At 44.8% G+C, this 15,347-nt stretch overlaps 1 protein-coding gene across 1 annotated transcript in view; it reads left to right on the forward strand.

Moving 5' to 3' along the window:
• The window catches only part of LOC132572299 (inactive serine/threonine-protein kinase TEX14-like), a 36,687-nt gene that overhangs the window by 6,644 nt on the left and 14,696 nt on the right, over window positions 1-15,347 (forward strand). The window contains exons 2-13 of the mRNA XM_060239198.1: window positions 1,856-1,992; window positions 2,278-2,392; window positions 5,231-5,396; window positions 5,970-6,106; window positions 6,494-6,554; window positions 6,643-6,773; window positions 9,386-9,502; window positions 9,597-9,720; window positions 9,813-9,985; window positions 10,077-10,222; window positions 12,488-12,678; window positions 15,090-15,204. Coding sequence (XP_060095181.1) covers window positions 1,860-1,992; window positions 2,278-2,392; window positions 5,231-5,396; window positions 5,970-6,106; window positions 6,494-6,554; window positions 6,643-6,773; window positions 9,386-9,502; window positions 9,597-9,720; window positions 9,813-9,985; window positions 10,077-10,222; window positions 12,488-12,678; window positions 15,090-15,204 — 1,609 coding nt within the window. The 5' untranslated portion in view covers window positions 1,856-1,859. The remainder of the gene's footprint in view (window positions 1-1,855; window positions 1,993-2,277; window positions 2,393-5,230; window positions 5,397-5,969; window positions 6,107-6,493; window positions 6,555-6,642; window positions 6,774-9,385; window positions 9,503-9,596; window positions 9,721-9,812; window positions 9,986-10,076; window positions 10,223-12,487; window positions 12,679-15,089; window positions 15,205-15,347) is intronic.

Here is a 15,347-nt window from a genome sequence, read left to right on the forward strand (position 1 = left end):
CTGTATTTTGGGGGAAAGATTGTCAGTGTCTAGGAGCTCTAAATCAATGCTGAGTCAAAGCAAAAAAATTTGTTCCTTTCTATATGGCTGCACTTTCTGCCACTGAGCATTGCCATCTTTACTCAGGATGTCTCAGTGTAAGCCAATAGACACAGTAGCTCACCCAATGGTTTCGTTCAGGCAGCTTTAGATATCCCAGGGAGGGTTGATTGAAACGCTTTATAGGACACAGCATTTTTTCCACCATAGCAAATTGTGGCATTTCTCCTCTGTTTCAAGACACTGCTTATTTTTTTTAGAACAGGAAAAGGAGAAGGAAAGGTAGAAACCCTGGGGCCACAGCGTGGTCATGAGAAAGGGCCCCCACTTGCAAACATTCCAGGAAACACAGAAGGATGAATATGTAATACATTTTATATCTCTTCTTTCTGTAATCTCAGGGTAACACACATAATTCTCCATTTATTTCACAACAGCCCTATGAGGTCGGTTAAGCTAAGAGAGTGTGACTGGCCCAAGAACACCTAGGACATTTCATAGGAGAGTGGGGATTTTGAACCTGGGACTCCCAGATCCTGGTCTGACACTCAACCACTATACCAACCAGGAACCAGCAGCATCCGGATAGCACGTCTGAAAGGCAAGGACAGCATGGCAGACTGCAAAGAGAGAAGGCATTTCAATATTTTGCCTTGGGTGTTACAATGGCCACAGCTTAATTAAGATTAGCTTTCAAGGAAACATGTTCATAGAGTTGGAAGTGACCTCCAGGGTCATCTAGTCCAACCCCCTGCACAATGCAGGAAACTCACAAACACCTCCCCCTGTTTACTGTCCTGCTGTAATTGTGGCTTTTCACCCAAGCATTGGCCAGAAGAGACTAGCCTATTAGATTCAGACACCTGAGACTGTTGCTATAAGGACTGAAATCACTGAATCTGTTGCAAAATTCCTTTACTATGCTTCTAGGAGGAGATGTTCCTTTTGCCCGAAGATTCTATTGCAATCCATTTGGATTTGTGGAGTTATGCCAATAAAGGTTGTGTTATTATGTTCTATCAGGACTGTAGTGAATTGATGGGCTGAACCAATTGATTAAACACCTTTTGATCCATTACAAAGATAGCCACAACCAGTATTGAGCGATTTTTTTTTAATACAAGTACTGAAAAACATTATGGGTAACCAGCAAAGGAGGGAATGTCTCTTCCCTTCTTCCTAAGTACAAGAGCAAGGAAGCAGAATACCTTTCTGAGATAATGCTTGTGCCAACGTATGTTCTTGGAGAGCCAGTTTGGTGTAGTGGTTAAGTGTGCAGACTCTTATCTGGGAGAACCAAGTTTGATTCCCCACTCCTCCACTTGCAGCTGCTGAAATGGCCTTGGGTTAGCCATAGCTATCTCAGGAGTTGTCCTTGAAAGGGCAGCTGCTGTGAGAGCCCTCTCAGCCCCACCTACCTCACAGGGTGTCTGTTGTGGAGGGAGAAGATATAGGAGATTGTGAGCTGCTCTTAGTCTCTGATTCAGAGAGAAGGGCAAGGTAAAAATCTGCAGTCGTCTTCTTCTTGAAGACTGCAAATATGAACAAGTCCATTTGCTTGAAATTCCATTTGCTGAATGACGTGTAAGTACTGAAGCACTGAGATCCTGTAATTGTTAAGGTTAACGGTTGCCCATGAAACCCCACGAGAACTACCGGTTTTATTCACTCAAGAAAGACTGAATGTTTTATCAACGAAGATTTCTTAAATCAAGCAGCATCTGTAGTAGTAATGCCAAATAATGATAAGAACTTCTTTTGATTTCAGTACAATCTCTCCACTTCTCCCACCCTCTTCACTCTTTCCTTTCTTTAGAGCGATGTCCAAGGCCCCAGTTCTCCCACCAGGCTGTCCTGTAAGCCTAGGCTACTTTTCTAAAACTCTAGAGGGGCAGCTTCTGAGGCATGCTGTGGAGGACAACATCAAAGAAGCCAAGATGCTGCTGAAGAGAGGTGAAGTCAAATTGTTCCAGCTCAGCTCTAACCACTTTTACCTTGTGGGTTGCATTGTAGCACAGGTGACTTTTATGACAGATTTTGTGAGGGCTTCCTATGGTTGGTTGTGAAGGGGAAAGCAGGTACAACATTGAGCTTTGCTTCAGTATGTTTGTTCTCTGAGAGGGGGCAGTTTTTGTTGGTGTGAAAGCAGTGTGTTCTAGAGCATGTAGTCTTGTCTTTGTGTGCCTTTTGCAAAACTGTGTTGTTGCTTATGGGCTGTGTATATTCTTCCTTCTTCAGGTATAGATGTGGACTGTCACAATGCAGCTGGACAAACGGGGCTGTATCTTGCTGCCTTGTTGGGATATGACTCTGGGGTTGATCTCTTCTTGCGTTTCAGTGCCAATCCCAACCAGTAAGTGACACAAGAGTTTGGCTTAGAGTCTAAATCCATTTGGACAAATTTTTGGAGGATAGGCCTCTTGTGGGCTGTTAGCCACAACAACTGAATGGACCCTTCATTCAAGACATTGTGCTTTTGGAGAGGTGCTGGTATTTTCCAAGTCTTTTTCTTCAGTTGTAAAGGGCTGTGTGTGCTTATGTATCTCTTGTTCTGGGAGATGCTAAAGCAAGACTATTTTTAAAGGCCAAAATGGACACAAGCACAGTGGTAGGTCTGATGTCATCCAACAGGTAACCATGTTACCTTAAAAGCTCTCAATAGCAGTGTTGGAATGAGGAAGGAATGAGAAGCAATGCGTTTTCACAGCTGTTTCAACTATGGTTTGAGCCTGTATATCCTACAATCAGGGGTGGCCAACAGTAGCTCTCCAGATTATTTTTGCCTACAACTCCCATCAGCCCCAGCCATTGGCCATACTGGCTGGGGCTGATGGGAGTTGTAGACAAAAAATATCTGGAGAGCTACCGCTGGCCACCCATTAGTAGCATTGTGGCAGCCATGCAGTCCTAGCCATTATGGACCCTAAGAGATTTCCATGTTGAATTTTGATGGACTTGTTGCGCTCATGTCAGCCTGGTGAACTGTGCCCACATTTCTGAAGAATAGCTATCTATGCATGTGCTTGAAGAGAAGGGATAGATGTGTAAATGTGGATGTGTAAATGAAGAGCTTTTTTTCTGGGGGAATGCGGTGGAATGAACTTCTTTGTGGAACTTCTTTGTGGAAACTTCTTTCCAGAACTTCTTTGTGGAAACAAAATTCTCAAAAAATGTTTTAAAATTCATGAGGCGCACCTGTGTTTCTCCTTCATTTTTCTCTTGAGAGTTCTGGCACCTCTCTTTCCAGAAAAAAAGCCCTGTGTAAATATATATTCTGAGAGGAGACAGATGGAGGGTAACAACAAGGTCTCCGTTAATTACTCTTAGCACTCCACAATTAAGAAGGATGCATTTACACATCTAAATCCAATTTTGACATATTTCTTTGCCTCACTGTTTTTCCTAGGAATCAAGTCCAAACAATGATGACTTTATAAACTTAGCATATTATTCATGTCAAAACATCTTCACTATGTTGCATGCTAATTTGCTGTTCAACCTCTGCCTTATATATATATGGACTGGTAAATTCCATTTCATTGTATCTGAGGAAGTGTGCATGCACACAAAAGCTCATACTTTAAATAGAACTTTGTTGGTCTTAAAGGTACCACTGGACTCTGTTCTGTTGCTTCAGACCAACACAGCTACCCACCTGGATCTACTTACTGACTTTGGTTTACAAAAGGATGAATTGAAGTGGAAGAAAGGCAGAGAGCCTAAAAATGACACCATAAAAGAGTGCTTTAGTTTATCCATTCTTATTCTCTGTCTTGCTGTCCCTTTTAAAATAAAATGTAGTTTTGTTCTTGTCCATTGTTATTTTCTATTGGAGATTTAATTCATATCAGAATCTCCCTCCCCTTTTTTCAGGTAGAAAGAGACTAGCTTGTTTATGGTAACTGGGCAGCCACTGCTAGCTGGAAGCAAGGTCACCAGTGTTCCCCCTAAGCTGAGTTAGTGTGAGCTAGCTCACATTTAGCCTCCAGCTGACACATTTTTTTCTTAGCTCAGGAAAAATGGCCCCAGAGCACAATAATTTATGCAGTAGCTCACAACTTTATTGCAACTTATTGCAATACCAGTGGCTCACAAAGTCAAATTTTTGCTCACAAGACTGCAGCTTAGAGGGAACATTGAAGGTGACTGTGGTTACCATTTGAAATAGATAATTATGAAATCATTGTGAGAGGGACTATTTTCAGTTTCATAGTTTAATCCTTCATATTTAGACAACTTTTCTGCTGTACTTTATTGGAAGGAGACAAACAATAACTAATAATAGCCATTTAAATTGTCCAATTAAACTAAAGCAATAACATTATGTTGCTTAGGTATTCTTGTATTTGCTCAAACATGGAAGCTCTTTATCCTGAACTGTGATGTCAATCCCAGAAAGGTAGACTGTGACAGCAGGACTTGAGGGAAGACGTTTGTAATGTTAGCAAGAAAGGATTACAAGTACACCAGCATCTCTCAAAAACGGAAATGCCTATATAAGCCCTGAGTTAGGAGTTTCATATCAGTATTTATCAGGTCAAAAATTACATCCCTTAAGAACGCAGATGTATTATTCTTAGTGTATGAATCACTTAACATCTCCAAGCCAAATGGTTTTATTGTGAACATACAAGTGTGTTGCAAAGTTAATCAAGAAAGCTGCTTTCTGCCTTCCTGGTTAGATGTGGTAGCACAAGAAGTATCTTGGGCTAAAAACATGAGAAGCCATTTAAACAGGTTGCATAGCCCAGAGTAGGCTCACACCAGTCACTCTTAATTTTGTGAACCTTCACAGCATGGGCACTGAAGTAGTCCTTTGACACCACACACACCCCAAATTAGGTCTCTCTAAACTTCAGATAGCCTCTGTCATTTGCATCATAGCACCTTTTGGAGAGCCAGTTTGGTGTTGTGGTTAAATGCACAGATTCTTATCTGGGAGAACCTGGTTTGATTCCCCACTCTTCCACATGCAACTACTGGAATGATCTTGGATCAGCCACAAGTTCTCTCAGAGCTGTTCTGCCCAAGGGCAGTTCTGAGAGAGCTCTCTCAGCCCCCCCTACCTCACAGGGTGTCTGTTGTGGGGAAGAGAAGGGAAAGGTGATCGTAAGCTGCTCTGAGACTCCTTTGAGTAATGAAGGGCAGGGTATAAATCCAATATCTTCTTTGCAATCTTTTTTTCTTAAAGCCGTTGTTATGATGGTAGCACCCCAGTCCATGCAGCTGCCTTCTCTGGCCACCAAAGACTTCTTGAAAATATTCTGCAAGCTGGAGGTGATTTAAGATTCCATGATGAAAGAGGCCAGACTCCTAAAGATTGGGCTGAGCTAGCTGGAAGTGAGCAGAACACTGAGGTATGGACTATTAAATTCCAAAAAGTTATTGTGATCTGTGGAGTAATGTAGCCATGCCTAGTTTGGCCTAGCTTGCACACATCTTTTGCTTCGTCGTGGATTCCTTACTGCAGTGCTGTTTGGAGTAATAATCACTATTTCCTCCTCTGAAGTACTTTTTTCAGACTTACTTTATGTTCATATCTTTAAAGCAGTATAGCATTAAAACAATCTATTGCCTTAATCTGCTAGTTTTCAGTTCTCTTTTTTGGCCCCTTTCCCTGCAGAGTTTTCAGTAGAAATGTTCAGCCTGCACTTTCCCCCTTATAACTTCACAACAAAATGGGATAGATACTTACTTTTTCTTTCAAATTAAAACTGGGAACTGGCAGATTACATTGTTGGAATGCTATAGCAAATGAGTAGTTCTTGATTTTCTTAAAGCCCACCAGTGTAGTTGGGAATGGAAGGGGGGGCTGAGGCAAGGAAAGTTTAGGAGAAAACTGCTGTGTGGATACTTTGTTGGCAGTGAGAGCTATACAGATATAGTCTACCTGTAGAAGCAGCCTTACTCTCTGTTTCTGTTATTTATAGGTCATGGACTTCATACACCAGTGCTATAGCCATATGGTTATGCGGGTGCACTACCAATCGTTCTGCTCAAACGTTTCAGGAGTGTCTCCACAGAGCCTGCATTCTTCTTCTGGATCACATTTGCCTTCCTCTTTCTGGTAAGATGATCCTATTTTGTGTGAGGCTAAGGGGAAGGGGAACACGACATATTACTCCGGCTTGATTCAGTCCTGCTAAGCTATAAGACTGCTTTGTGAAAAGCCTGTTTGACTTATGCAACTCTGGAGGCTATATCTGGCCTTCGTGTAGTACTCTCCAGTAAATATAATTTCATCTGAATCTGCTAATAAGAGTAGAAGGACTGCCAAAACGATTCGTCAAGGGAGATGCAATCCCTTGGGTCATATGCTTGTGGGTGCTTCTGCAGAAGTCGAGCACTGATTTCATTCATATTGTGACCAAGCTGTAGGCAACAAAATTTACCATGTCCCTTTCTTCCTTTTAAGCAATGGAAGAAAATGTGTCTTGTTTTTCTTTTGTTGCAGGTCTCGGGACAGCCCCAGGATGCAAGGAAGCACAGGGGAGCCAGCTATTGGATATGGACCAGTAAAGAAGCTTTTCTAAAGGATGGAGATTCAGGGTGGCTGGGGTACATTGTGTTCCCTGAGCTCATAACTCATTCCTTCCTTTACAGCCCTGCCTAAGTAAGCACCAGCAGGCTGTGACTGCTACCTTCACATTCATCGCACACCAACATGAGCTCATGAGAAGCAGTAGAGAAACAGGCTGGAGTTACTCAAATGGACCATACACCCTCATGAAAAAGTAAGGGCGTACAAGTGGTTCGAGTTGTGTAGTTCTGCATGTGACCCATTCCTTCTCACAGCTTATCCTTGACAGAAATAATTCTAGGCTCTTATTTCAAAAACCCATAGCAGTGGTCGCATCATTCTACATCCTGCAAATGTTTGTTTTGAAGTATTGACATAATCTGCCATCATTTAGCCTTCATTTCCATCAAGGATGCGTCTCTGGCAGTCTTAGTGATTCTGGTGCCCTGGGCTAAAGTCAAAGACGCCAAAAAAGAGGTGAGGTGTGATGGGCAGGAGCTGGAGCTGTTGCTGGAAGCCAACTGCCAGAGCTCCAAATTGAGCAGGCACAAACAGTGGCAGGAGCCTGCTCTTTTTTCTTCTTCCTCTAATCCTTTAAAGGGTGTGTGTGGAGAGTTGCCCCTCCAAAGAAAGTGGGGCCTGGTATCCTGCCCCTGTTGCCTGATGGCTAAGACCACCCGCAGATGTGTCTCTTGTGTCTCTACCTACAACTGACCAGGCCCATTAAAAATATTTGTAAGCTACCCTAAGCATCTCAGGAGAAGGGCAGGGAAAATTAAATGGAGCAGAGGTCCATCAGTGGCTATTTTCCACAAAGTATAGACGGAACACTGCAGGGCTGGCGCAATGACCTAGGACGCCGGCTCCCACAGGGGCGCCTCCCTCCCTCTGGCAGGATGGGATGCGCCCCTTGGCCCGTCCCCCATCACTGCCCTCCTCCCTCCATCCCTTTGCAGCGCTGGAAGCCAGCGCTGCGCCATGCTCTGCCCAGCCCCCCCTCCCCCCCCAGCCTCGGCAATGGCAGAGGGGGGAGTGCGGCCTGGCTTGCAGCGCCACGACAGAGGGAGTAAGGATCAGCCTGGGGGGGGTGGGCGACAGAGGCTTTGCAAGCCTCAGCAAGATGGGGGGGCGGGGAGCGAGTGCGCTCAGAGCCAGTGGTTCTGAGCGTGCCCGCTGTTTTTCCACTCTTGCCGAGGCTTTGCAAGCCTCACCAAGGTGGGGGGAGGTGCCCAGCTCTCTCCTGCTTCAAAGTGGGAGAGGGCCAAGAATAGAGGGCCTGCAGGTGCCATGCACAGCCTGATGACATCATCATGATGTCATCAGGCTGCACGCGCTCTGCGCGTGAAAGTTTATAAAAACAGAAAAAGGAGGGGGTAGGGGGCAGGGGGCAAATTTTGGCCTGGGGCGCTGGAAACCTCAGTGCTGGGCCTGCCACTCAGGGGGCAGTAATGCTCTGTATTCTTGGTGCTGGGGGGGGGGGCTATAGTGGGAGAGCTTCTGGGGTTCTGGTCCCACTGCTGGGCCTCCTGATAGCATCTGGGGTTTGGCCACTGTATAACACAGAGTGTTGGATTGAATGGGCCATTGGCCTGATCCAGCATAGCTTCTTTTATGTTCTTAAGTGTAAATATTGTTATGCCTCACATCATTTCTCCAGTATCAGTACTGTACTTCTATTTCATTATTTATTAGTCACTGACCACTAGGAGATCATCAGTGTGCCTATTTATATTGTACAGTGTTGACCAGTGCCTACTATACCCCAGGCTACCATCTACTTACTTATGTATTCTATGCTTGCACAGATTTTATTCCCACATATTATTCATTCCATCTCGACCCATGTGCCCATCCACCACTTTAAACATCTTTTCCTTTCATTTATTCTTCCAGTCAGCAGCTGACTGTCCTGTTAATTCCTAATTTTGTAGCTGTCTCATCAATTTAACATACACACAGAATCCATCGATGCTTAATTGATATGCAGGCCCTATTGAAAGGGGTAGGATTGCTGTGAATCTCAATGTCAAGAAATTAGGACAGCATTACTGTAATCCAAACTCTGGCAGAAGCTGGGTTCAGGTTGCCAGCTCAAGGTTGACTCAGCCTTTCCATCCTTCCGAGGTTGGTAAAATGAGTACCCAACCTGCTGGGAGTAAAGTGTAGATGACTGGGGAAGGTAATGACAAATCACCCTGTAACAAAAAAGTCTGTCAAGAAAATGCCATGATGTGACATCACACCAGAAGTTGGTAACTACCCAATACTTGCACAGGGGACTACCTTTACCTTTTTAATCAGAACGTGGTCACTGTTTGTGTTAGAACAAAAAAACAGAGCAAATAAGTTATGTCCATGTACAGTTACACAAGAAAACAGGATTTAATATTGCCCTTAGATCATTGTGTTTGATCCCCTAGCATTCGAAAAGCTTTCATTGTGATTTTCAAGAAATAAGAAAGGAGAAAGAATAATGAACATGCATACAACAACTTTGTAGCAACAGCAAGAAGAAGAGCTTATGAAGATAATATTTAGAATTTGCAAGGATAGTAGACTGGGAATGTGAGCTGATGATGGACCCTTTCACACATGCTAGATAATGCAGTTTCAATCCACTTCAGCAACCCTTTGCAAGTGGATTTTGCCATTTCGCACAGTAAAATTCAGTTACAAAGTGCATTGAAGGTGGATTGAAAATTCACTATTGTGTGTGTGTGTGTGAATACATCAGAAGATGCTGTTGTGGTTAGAATTCCGCATTTCAGATCGTGTGAAGAGGATAGCTGGGATCCAGCTCCTGATGCAGTTTGTTCCCGCTTCCAGCTTGCTGTGGAATGGGCAGTTTGTCACTGTGCGGAGCTTAAAGCCAGAACTGCACGCCTGTTCCAGTAAAATGCATGGCACCACGGACTTGCTCTTAGCAGAACTGGAATACTGCAGGTAATACCAGCTGACAGAAGGGTTGGGTCACGGAAGTCTGTGTGATGTGAGAGTACAGAGGAGATATCTAGCGTGACTTCCCTGTTTCTTGTAGCCAGCTCCAGCACCCCAACCTTTTGCTTCTCTTGGCTGTGAGCCCCACCTTGGATTTACAAGAACTCCATCTTGTCTATGAGAGAGTAGAGTTGTGCTCCCTATACTATGCCTTGCACTGTGAGGTAAGTGAGGCAGGCTGGAAACACTGGGGAGCAACTTCCTTCACTTTGCTCTTCCTCTGCTCACTTCATTCTTCCTCCACCTTTTGCTGTAGAATGCTGGCTCTCTAGCACTCTGCGCAGCTCTGTGCCTGCTGCTGCAGATCTGCGAAGCCCTCCTGTTTCTGCACTCTCGTGGTTATATCCACCGGGTCATTACTTCCCATGCAGTGCAGCTGGTGAGGCCTGGACTTGCCAAGCTCAGCAACCTAGAACACATGCAGCAGAGGTTGGTTGAAGAGATCCATAATCTTAAAGAGACTGGGAGACAGGGGGGTAGGGTTCCTCATCAAGTTTGACTTGAATGAATTCTGTTTCAGGATACAGGAAGTCAGCACAAACTGGCCAATCCCACCACCCCCACCTCTCTACAACTGGCTACCCTTGGAAGTCATTAAGCAGCGCCCAGCCTCTGTGAACTCTGACCTCTACAGCTTCTGCGCTGTTATCCAGGAGATCTTCACAGGTTAGATTCTGTCCAGAGTTCAGTGGGATGGGAGGAATGATCTGGCCAGGGGCCTTCTACCCTGAGTTCCTACTGCAGTCCTGCTACAGAATGGGCTAGTATGTGGCCTTGAAGTAAGCTGAAAATCAATCATCAAGATCTTTTGACAGGAATTAAACAAATAGCAAAAGTTGGACACAAAATATTACTGATGTGATGCTTCAAATATGATACTTTTTTAAAATGAGGTTCTTTAGCCCTTATGAAGGCTAAATAAATAAAGGCTGACAAGAATGAATCCCCAAAATGCAGTGGGTTGGATCCGATGCAGAAATGTCTGCTTGCATGGGAGCTCTTCTGTAAGCAGACGCCAAGAAAAAGCAGCTTGTGCTGAGTCAAACCACTTGCCTTTTTGCTTGCACAAGATAAACTGTGTAGCCAGTCCCTAGGTTTTAGGAAGTGAACTTAGTAGCGCCTTCATTTTCAAAATGGTTCCCTGATGTACAGTATAGGAGAGGGAGAAAATTATTTCCTGTCAAAACTTAAAGTCAAGCTCTGGAGTAGAGTTCTACTGTGCACTGTCAGGATAAGGAACATGATGATAGCTTGGGAGTGTTACAGGACAGCCCCTCGCATGTGTTCCAGGTGAAAGCAGCTAAAGACTGGGGGCTTGCCAATCCCCAGGTCCCAGCAGGGGTTCTTCCACTTTCCCAGGCTCCTTCCCGCCCCCAGCCAGCTGGCCGGTGGAGGGAAGCCCTGCCCCCACAGCCACCATGTGACTTTCCAGCCCCGGAGGCTTCAGTCTTCAATTGGAAAGGCTTCCTCTTGGGATGGTGTGTCTGTGTTACTTTGAAGAAGTTGGCAGCAATGCAAAAGTAGAGATGCCAGTCCCTCTCTTCAGAGTCGAGAGAAACGGAGTGGGGAGGGAAATGTCTGCTGGGCACTTCATTATTCCCTATGTGGAGATCGATTCTCATGGGGTATATAATGGGGAATTGATCTGGAGGTACTTTTCTCCCTTTCTCACAATACAAGAACTCGTGGGCATTCAATGAAATTGCTGCGCAGTCAGGTTAAAATGGATAAAAGGAAGTACTTCTTCACCCAAAGGGTGATTAACATGTGGAATTCACTGCCACAGGAGGTGGTGGCGGCTACAAGCATAGCCAGCTTCAAGAGAGGGTTGGATAAAAATATGGAGCAGAGGTCCATCAGTGGCTATTAGCCACAGTGTGTGTGTATATATGTGTGTATATGTATGTATGTATGTGTGTGTATGTGTGTGTATATATACACACACATATATTGGCCACTGTGTGACACAGAGTGTTGGACTGGATGGGTCATTGGCCTGATCCAACATGGCTTCTCTTATGTTCTTATGACATATCGGGGGCTCTGGGGGGGCTGGTTTTTGAGGTAGAGGTAAGAATGAGGAAAGAATCAGGATTGGAATCACTAATATGTACATCTGTCCAAAAGAAGGCAAACAGGAAGAGAGAATGGTACCAAATATTTATTTATTTATTTTATTAATTTCATTTATATCCCGCCCTCCCCCACCTTGGCAGGCTCAGGGCGGCTAACAGCAATCCATAAAAACACACCATAATAAATAAAACATTAGAATTACATTATAGAACAATAAAACATTAAAACATTAAATTAAAAACCAGTCTAGTAGATACAATTATACTGCGGTATAGATCTTTGGACCCATACTGTGACATACAGTCATAGATATAGCCCCGTGGCGCAGAGTGGTAAAGCTGCAGTACTGCTGTCGGAGCCCTCTGCTCACAACCTGAGTTCAATCCCAATGGAAGCTGGTTCAGGTAGCCAGCTTCAGATTGACTCAGCCTTCCATCCTTCCGAGGTCGGTAAAATGAGTACCCAGCTTGCTTGGGGAAAGCAGATGACTGGGGAAGGCAATGGCAAACCACCCCGTAAAAAGTCTGCCATGAAAACATTGTGAAAGCAACATCACTCCAGAGTCGGAAACAACTGGTGTTTGCACAGGGGACTGCCTTTACCTTTTACCACCTACTCCTGCAACTGCGTTCCTAGTGATTCTGCATGCAGGAGACCCACTTTACCACTCTGTAGACAGCTGGAGCATCCCTCTTTTGCACATTTGAATAAGATGTCCCTCTTAATGTTAGTCAAACCAGTTGCTTTCATGGAGCAGTGACCAGAGGTTTAGAAAAGAGAAAGTGAGGATAATCTGGAGGTTCTCAGTGTGCCAACATAACCCACCTACACATCAGTCTGGCATCTGCTTTCTAGGTGAAGTCCCCTGGCATGGACTGGATGGCCTTGTTGTGAAAGAGAAGATGGAGGCAGGACAAGCTCTGCTGACTGATGGCCAAGTCCCACAGCCTTTTTATGAGATGGTCAAGGGTGGCCTGGCTTTGAAGGAACAGGACCGGATGGGAGCTCTCCTTGACATCCGCTATGTTTTGCGGACAGCTCAACAGGTGAGATGTTCAGTGGGACTCTAAGCTATAGTGTCTCTCTTTGGATATTACTTTTAAGTCAAGCCTTGGCCAGATTTCTTTGACTGTAGGAGCCAGCCTGAGAATTTAGGACCCAGACTAATTTTTCATTCTTCAGGTTTCATATTAATGATCAGATTTTCTAATGATTATATTTTCTAATGATCATATTGATGATCATATTTTCTAATGATTGCTGCTCCAAAACCTAATCCTAAACACTTCACACATTCTCATCACTTTATTAAAACTATGACAGAAGTTCTGTACAATATAAATGAATAACTCAGGTTGTCATCGCCAAAACCTTTGAACATTAGCCTAATCTCTCCTCCGTTTGTCCGAATTCCATTGTTGCTTTCAAGAATTCCATTGAATTGAATGTTGGAACCACAGTAGAAGGAAACCGGTTAAGAAATGAATTTGTCCACCACCACAGAATGGTGTTAAGCAGTAGTACTCACTCCGCAAGTGTGTAGAGATCCACATTCGCCATCGTCATCAACCAAAAGAGCCACATATCTTTGGCACGGGGCCTACACCTCAGGGAGGTCACAGCTTAGCTGTTCCTCTGACAGTGGCAGTTTCAAGGTGGGAACTCATCTGCTAAACAGAAGCCCTGTCAGGCAAGGGCAGGGTGCACTTTCCTGAAATATGGGGCAGGTGCCACATTGGGAAGAAGAGCCACAGGTAGCTCCCAGTGAGTGAATATCACTAGTGTAAAGTTGTTACACATTTACGAGCATGACAAGAACTTTGTGCACATTTATTTTTATGTCATACTACAAGATTCTGATGCAATATAATAAATATACTTCGGTGGAGGGGGTTGGCGCAGTCTTTGCCGATTCTTTTCCTAATTAAGGCTCCCATTGGACATGGCTCTTGTCTGTGCAGGCCCCTTGATCCCAAACATAGCCCTTTTGGAGGTCCTTGCTTCTGCAGTAGTGGAAAAGCTAGTTGAATCCAGGCCTTAGTAATTCCAATGAGAATTGCAGAGACACTACAATAAAATCAATGCTAAAAACAGTAAGAACCACATTGCAAAATTTCGAAGCACTGTGACAGCCTGGAGATTTGTTGATCCCTGCTTTAAGAAGAAGATATTGGATTTATATCCCGCCCTCCACTCTGAAGAGTCACAGAGCGGCTCACAATCTCCTTTCCCTTCCTCCCCCCCAACAGACACCCTGTGAGGTAGGTGGGGCTGAGAGGGCTCTCACAGCAGCTGCCCTTTCAAGGACAACCTCTGCCAGAACTATGGCTGACCCAAGGCCATTCCAGCAGGTGCAAGTGGAGGAGTGGGGAATCAAACACGGTTCTCCCAGATAAGAGTCCTCAGACTTAACCACTACACCAAACTGGCTCCTGAAAGTGAAAGCTGGCCCTGTTGTCATGCCTGCTTGCCATACAAAAACCCCGAGACCAGCCTGAAAACTCAGGTCACACTTGGTGTTGCAATACTGGGTTCAATGCTAAGGATGAGGACACCAAGCATAGTGATCAGCTCCTTTGATTGTGATTCCAGTAAACATGCAACACACAGACCTCAGCCTTGTTATATACACTAAAACTCCACCCACTCCCCAAACTATTGGAAGGTTTAAACTGACCCCAGGCACCCTATTGGCTGTTGGTAACAGCCCGTCCAATCAGCCTGTGGATTCCACAATCCTAGTAGTCTATTGTTCTAAACTCCAAACTTCCACTGGGTTTAGGACAACAAGTCCAGGCATGCCCCCCTGCAGTCAGTCACTATTCAGCAAGGTACAAGAAAACAAGCCTAGACCTGGTTTGTAGGGCCTGGACACACTCAGTGGGAAGGGTCCAGACACATTCAGTGGGAGTATCTGAACCCTGCTTAGATATGTTCTTCCCTAACAGAACTAAAATGACATCTTTCTTCTTGGGAGTCTGCCAAAATGGCCAGTTGCTGGCTTATGAAGTATTTTGACCTTATTTGCATGCCATGTTCAGGTAAGTGTGCCATTGTATGCTGGGGTGGGGGACAATAAGGGATAGCCACTGTCTTCTTGCCCTTCCTGTGTGGGGGAGAGGGATCTGGTTGACCACTGTACGAAACAAGATGTTGAAATAGATGGAGATTTGGTCTGATCTGGCAGGGCTCTTCTTAGGTTTAAATGTTTATGTGAGCACATATTTTTATGTCTTAGTTTGATTCTGTACTGCACTGTGATCTCATAAACAGTACTTAATGCTTCTTCTTTTGAATAGTGAACGAGCTCTGTTGTCATTTATTCTCCACTGAACTTTTTCATGAAATGGAGTGCCTTGAGCTTCTCCTGAGAGGGGCAGTCGGCAAGTTGCAGCTGTAGCTCTTTTTCACTGTTAATTGCCAGGATCTGAAGCGTATAATTTGATTTTGTTCCCAGGATGCTGCAGGGAAGCCTCCCCTACTTTCATCAGCAGGAGCCTCTCCCAAGAAGTTCTGTGTATGGGCAGGACAAAGTAAGACAGGTGGAGCATCCTTCTCAGCCGTTCCTGAAGGTCAGTTTGATGCCGTATGCTACAGGTGGGGGCTGCCCTCAGGGATCACTTGAAGGTGAGAGAGGTATGAGGAGCAAGGACAGGTTTGTGTTCAAGGAAGGGCCAAACCTGAGGTCCGGGTGGTTGGAGCTGGAGACTGTGGT

This window comes from Heteronotia binoei, chromosome 5, assembly GCF_032191835.1.
Source record: "Heteronotia binoei isolate CCM8104 ecotype False Entrance Well chromosome 5, APGP_CSIRO_Hbin_v1, whole genome shotgun sequence".
NCBI classification, from domain to species: domain Eukaryota; kingdom Metazoa; phylum Chordata; class Lepidosauria; order Squamata; family Gekkonidae; genus Heteronotia; species Heteronotia binoei.